The sequence below is a fragment of the Dermacentor silvarum genome, chromosome 1, assembly GCF_013339745.2.
Source record: "Dermacentor silvarum isolate Dsil-2018 chromosome 1, BIME_Dsil_1.4, whole genome shotgun sequence".
Classification (NCBI taxonomy): Eukaryota; Metazoa; Arthropoda; class Arachnida; order Ixodida; family Ixodidae; genus Dermacentor; species Dermacentor silvarum.
In genome coordinates, this window is record NC_051154.1 from 124,395,659 (window position 1) to 124,400,653 (window position 4,995).

The 4,995-nt window shown below is 50.2% G+C and overlaps 1 protein-coding gene across 7 annotated transcripts in view; it reads right to left on the minus strand.

Moving 5' to 3' along the window:
* Positions 1-777: 777 nt before the first annotated feature.
* Positions 778-4,995, minus strand: part of LOC119435993 (protein CBFA2T3) — a 122,107-nt gene continuing 117,889 nt past the window's right edge. For 6 of the 7 annotated variants that reach the window (XM_049673137.1, XM_049673127.1, XM_037702710.2 and 3 more), the window contains exons 10-11: positions 3,650-3,840; positions 778-3,525 (exon numbers count right to left, since the gene is read on the minus strand). In XM_049673137.1, coding sequence (XP_049529094.1) covers positions 3,304-3,525; positions 3,650-3,840 — 413 coding nt within the window. In that variant the 3' untranslated portion in view covers positions 778-3,303. The remainder of the gene's footprint in view (positions 3,526-3,649; positions 3,841-4,995) is intronic. The other variant, XM_049673133.1, reaches the window with a different exon arrangement.

Genomic DNA, 4,995 nt, shown 5'->3' on the forward strand with positions numbered 1-4,995 from the left:
CACCTAAAGCACTGGTGCTCTCTATGATCTTGTATATGGCGATGTCAGGAGATTGCTCATCAGCGCGGAGCGCTTTTAGAATGTTGACTACGTTGAGTAGTGCATGAAGGTTATCAACGAAAATGACTTGTCGACCTCCCTCATACAGCTCCATCAACATAACAGCCAGTTAGGTGGAAGGTGAGAACAAGACGTCGTATTACTTGCCACACCGACCTAGTTTCGCGACGGCTGTTCTGTTTCGTCCAGCTGATTTCAAAAATATAGCGACGTGCCTCAGACAAGCGAGCCAATGTCATGAGACGTGTGTCCGTGGCTGACCCCCATTTCATTCACCGTGTGTTGCTATCTACCGGCTTCTAAATATTCAATTTGTATTAGTTAAAAAAGGGCTATAAAGGCTTCGGCATCGGCTACATGCTACAAGATTACCATCGCGAAAGCACGCTTTGCTGTCGACGTTGAATGCCTTGTGAAGAGGGTGCAGTACCGCACCCAGGATCTCTGCCAGGGGGGGGGGGGGGGGGGGGGGGGGTTGACAGTTTGCAAATACCATCTAAATAGCACTAATTTCAATTTATTCACGGGAAATTGTCAAAAAATGCGCTTTCGGCGAGTGTGCAGACGATTGCGCGTCTTACATCTTAGTTGCAGTACTCAAATGCGCAAGGAAAGAAAGGGGGCTAAACAAAAGGGGGGGTTAGGTCGGCCTCAGGGGGGGGGGGGGGGGTTACAACACCCGAACGCCCCCCCCCCGTCGGTGCGCCACTGAGAGGGTGCAATGCCGGAAACCAGCAACATTGTTTCGGAAAATGGCGCAGACAATGTCACAGCGCTAAGCGCCTTTATCGCACCAGCTTATCTGCTCCCGTATCGAAAACATGCTTCCAGCTACAGGAATCGGGAGAAGTGAAATTCACCATCAGGCCATCTCAGCTTCCTTTGCACAGTGAAGGAAAACGTGCAATATTATTTTCCATAATGGCAAAATACACGTCTGATGGTGCAGGGAACTTGCAATGTTGCTCAAACATGGCAATAAACCAATCTGAAGAGACAACGTGCCAGGGATCTCCAGACCGACTAGAATACACACATACACACACATACACCGGAACAAAGTGTCGACGAAAAAAAAAAATCCAACGGATCTCAGTTGTAATCTCATTTCCTGGGCGAAAGTATTTCGTCACGATAGCTATTCCTGATTACAAGCAAACTTTAGGAATGGGAAAAAAGGTCTTTTAGAAATGTAACAACAGCAACTTGTTCGATGTTGCAGTGTGTCTGCCATCAAGCAACGAGTCAAAATTTATGGTTGTTTGGACTAGATGAACTTAAATAAAGCTTGAAAGAAGTGGCGTACTTGTAAACTGCGCTTGTGCATTTAGTGGGTGTGGAGGGAACTGACCCAATAGGCGATGGAGTCTTCCTTCTCCACTAGTACTAGTACTAGAGTACTAGTAATGGTTCTTCCAGTTATCGCCTTTCGTGTATTAGATGTGAATGTCTGTAGGTAGCTGAGAGCTTAAGCTGCAAACGAAAGAGAACTGCACCCCAAAAGTCGCGCTTTTATCCTGCCTAGACATCACCTATATATAAAATAATACGATTACTGCAGCTTTCCGTTGCACAGCATCGTCATCCCCACAAAAAAGATCGTCCAAAATATCTCATGCGCAAACGAGTGACGCGATCTCGTGCTCCTAAAGCGAAAAATGAATTCAAAAGCAGTTGTGTTCACACATGCGTAGCAAAAGAGGATACGATGCCAAGGCAGAAATGCAATAACTTCTGAAGGCGCTAGTAGATTGTAGTGTCTACATAGGCTAAGAACGAAAAGACGCTCCTAAATCTTCCTGCAAGTATTTCTAACAATCATGGCTGTGGTTTGACTAGCTTCCACGTTGTTTCATTGGCGTAGACGTAGATTTCGCAGAACATGCTGACAAACAGGAGTGAGCGTAGCCTCGCTTCCTTTCCGACGTTTCAGGCGTTCACAATAAATGACCTCACAGCTACGACAGCGTCACTTTGATGGCCTGTCACTGCGAATAGGTGAAATTAGCATACTTTGCATATACATGAACCAAGGCCGCCTGTAACAAGCGCATGGCCTGTCTGCTGACAGCAGCTTCACTGGCCATGGCCGCTGTAGTGCGGCGAAAAGTGTGACTACAGAGAGCAAGGGTGTGAGTGGGAAAGGGATGCGAAGCATGGACGAATCCTCGTCGGAATGATGACGAGGGGAGAGCCACCAGTTCGCTGCGCGCGATCTTGCTCCAACGGATATATTTTTTTTTCTAAACTTCATATACTTTTTTTTACAGTTCATGACACTCGATGGTTGACATGTGCAGTGACACACAAAACAAAAGACAAACCATTGGCAGCTTTCCTCCTCCCTTTTTTTCTCGCGTTCTAAGGGACAAAGCTGGAAGGGGGCACGATAGGCGTGCGTGTGCGCGCGTGCACGCTTGATGCATTTGCGACGACAGCAGTACAGAAATCTCAGTGCTGCACAGGCAACGCCACCACACGTTTGCACGATATCGGCGCCTCTCCAACGATGCAGTTTGCAACAGCATGGCGGAACGATTTAGTCAACTACGCGTTGGTACATCACGGTGCGCCATGGCTGCTCCAACCGCATATCAACGCTTCCTGCTACCATTTTCTCCCTAACAGCAGCCATAACCTTGATTACAGTTCACGGAAAATAATATGTTCCGGTTTGGTTCAAGATAAACAGAAATACCTTTTCGACACAATATAACAAACATTTGCGGCATACACAGCATTGGCCTTCGCGAACACAAGACCAAAAAAAAAAAAAAATGAGATTCAGCAGACGTAGTGCTGTGGTGTACTGCGTTTCCCGCAACGTTTGCGCGGACGCCAGACACCAAGAGTCTGTGCGGTGCTTTGAGTTCGTAGCACTCTGACGAAGCGAGGAAAATGAGTTGCGTCCTATAATGATGCAAACAAGAACAGGGCCGTCCTTAACCTCTTAACATTCTGCAGGGGCGGCCAGTCTGCGAGCGCAGCAAAGTTCGTTCCTGCTGTAGAGCTTGCTGCAACCGTAGATATGTAGTTATTATCGGGCCTTGAACAACCGCAGTCTGATCGCTATTCTGCCCAGGTGTACGTTCACCGAGGACGCGCGCGACGTGCCCTCTCGCAGCAACCCGTAAACAGCAGGGCATCTACGCACGCGCACTACTGGCATCTTGGGAGCACCTCGCTCGCTGCGGCGCCCCCGGTGGTCGGTGGCCGGGGCTCGAGATGGCGATGATGGCGTAGTTAGTGGCGCGAGTCCACCTTGCCTTCTAGCCTGCGGGGCGGCGTGGGACTGCGCTTGCCGACGGGGCCTCCGCCGCTGCTGCTTGGGCTCGTGGACGGCTGGCCGCACACGCGATGGTGGTTCTCCCAGTCCTTGTGCTGGCAGAAGGCACCGCAGTAGCGCGCCACGTTGCAGCCGCTGCACGTCTCGTTTGCCTTACGTCCGCAGTTCCAGCAGTTCTGCTTTAAGGGGTAAAAAAACCAAGGAGACCAGGTCAGAAACACACCCGTTCCTCAGCGGTCTTGGCGCGGCCTCAGGCGCAAGCCCCGGTGGTAGGGACCATAACACCTAAAGCGGCGCACTCACCTCGGTTGAGTCCTCCTGGTGGTTGACGGCGGCCAGCGCCTCCTCCGCGGCCTGGCGTCGCGCCTCGCCCAGCAGCCGCTCCATCTTGGTGCGCTCGGCTGCCACCAGCTCGCTCGCCTTGGATTCGGCGGCCGACACGGCCTTCTGCAGCTCAGCTACGGCCTGCCGCTTGACCTCGTTCACCGCCTCCTCTGCAAGAACGCGACACGTCCTTTTCAGTGCTGTTACAATGGCTGCAGTAACCCTGTTCGAAGAACCGCCTTTTGCGAGTCGCACGACGCTGTGCTGTTGGTGGCGTACCACAGCCGTGACGAGCACTCGTGAGGAATTACAACCGTGCTAAATAATGTAGGCATTAAATGCCTCTTCACCCTATCGAGGTCGGTTTCAAAATCCAAGCCTCAGTCTAGATGGAGCAAAATGTAAGCCAGATAAAAATCGATAAAAATTTGATTAAAATTAAAAATTAAATTCTTCTTTCTCGGGTTTTACGTGCCAAAACCAGTTCTGATTATGAGGCACGCCGTAATGAAGGGCTCCGGATTAATTTTGACCACCTAGGGTTCTTTAACGTGCACTCCAACGTAAGCACACGGGCGTTTTTGCATTTCGCCTTCAACGAAATGCGGCCGCCACGGTTTTACGTGCCAAGACCCCGGAATGATTATGAGGCACGCCGTATAGTGGGGGACTCCGGCTTAATTTTGACGGCGTGGGGTTCTTTAATGTGCACCGAATGCACGGTACACAGATGTTCTTATATTTCTCCCCCATCGAAATGCGGTACGAATTCGATACGAATCAGCGGATGATGTGTTTTGAAGGGTGATCTTATCCTTTACATCAAGCGGCTGCTACTTGAAAGTGTTGTGTCTTAGCGTTAGTGTTTCGCCTCCCCATACTCTCGTTCATTATCCTGCCATGTTGCGGCACACTGATAATCGTGTGGCAGTGAATGGGAATCCGACGAAATTGTCACGCACGACGTGAGAACTATCACGCACAAAGCTCACGCACGACAGCACGTGCGTCTCAATGAGCTAGTTGGCGCTGAGCGGCGTACGAACGCGCCCTGCAACTCTGCGCGACAGCCGTTGCATCGGCGTCCGTGCGTGATCGCTAGTCCGACCACCAACCACCGATCACTGAACGTGAACCACAAAAACGGGGAAAGAGGCAAAAAGCTATTCGCATTAAATAAAAAAGTTTACTAATTTCCCTTGATTAGCCCACTGGATGTCAGGGACTGAAAATTACTTGCGGTTTCTAAGCAACACACTAAACAACATGCAGTACTTCATCGCGTAGAGAGCAATCCGTCTATTTAAAACTTAGTGCAACATACC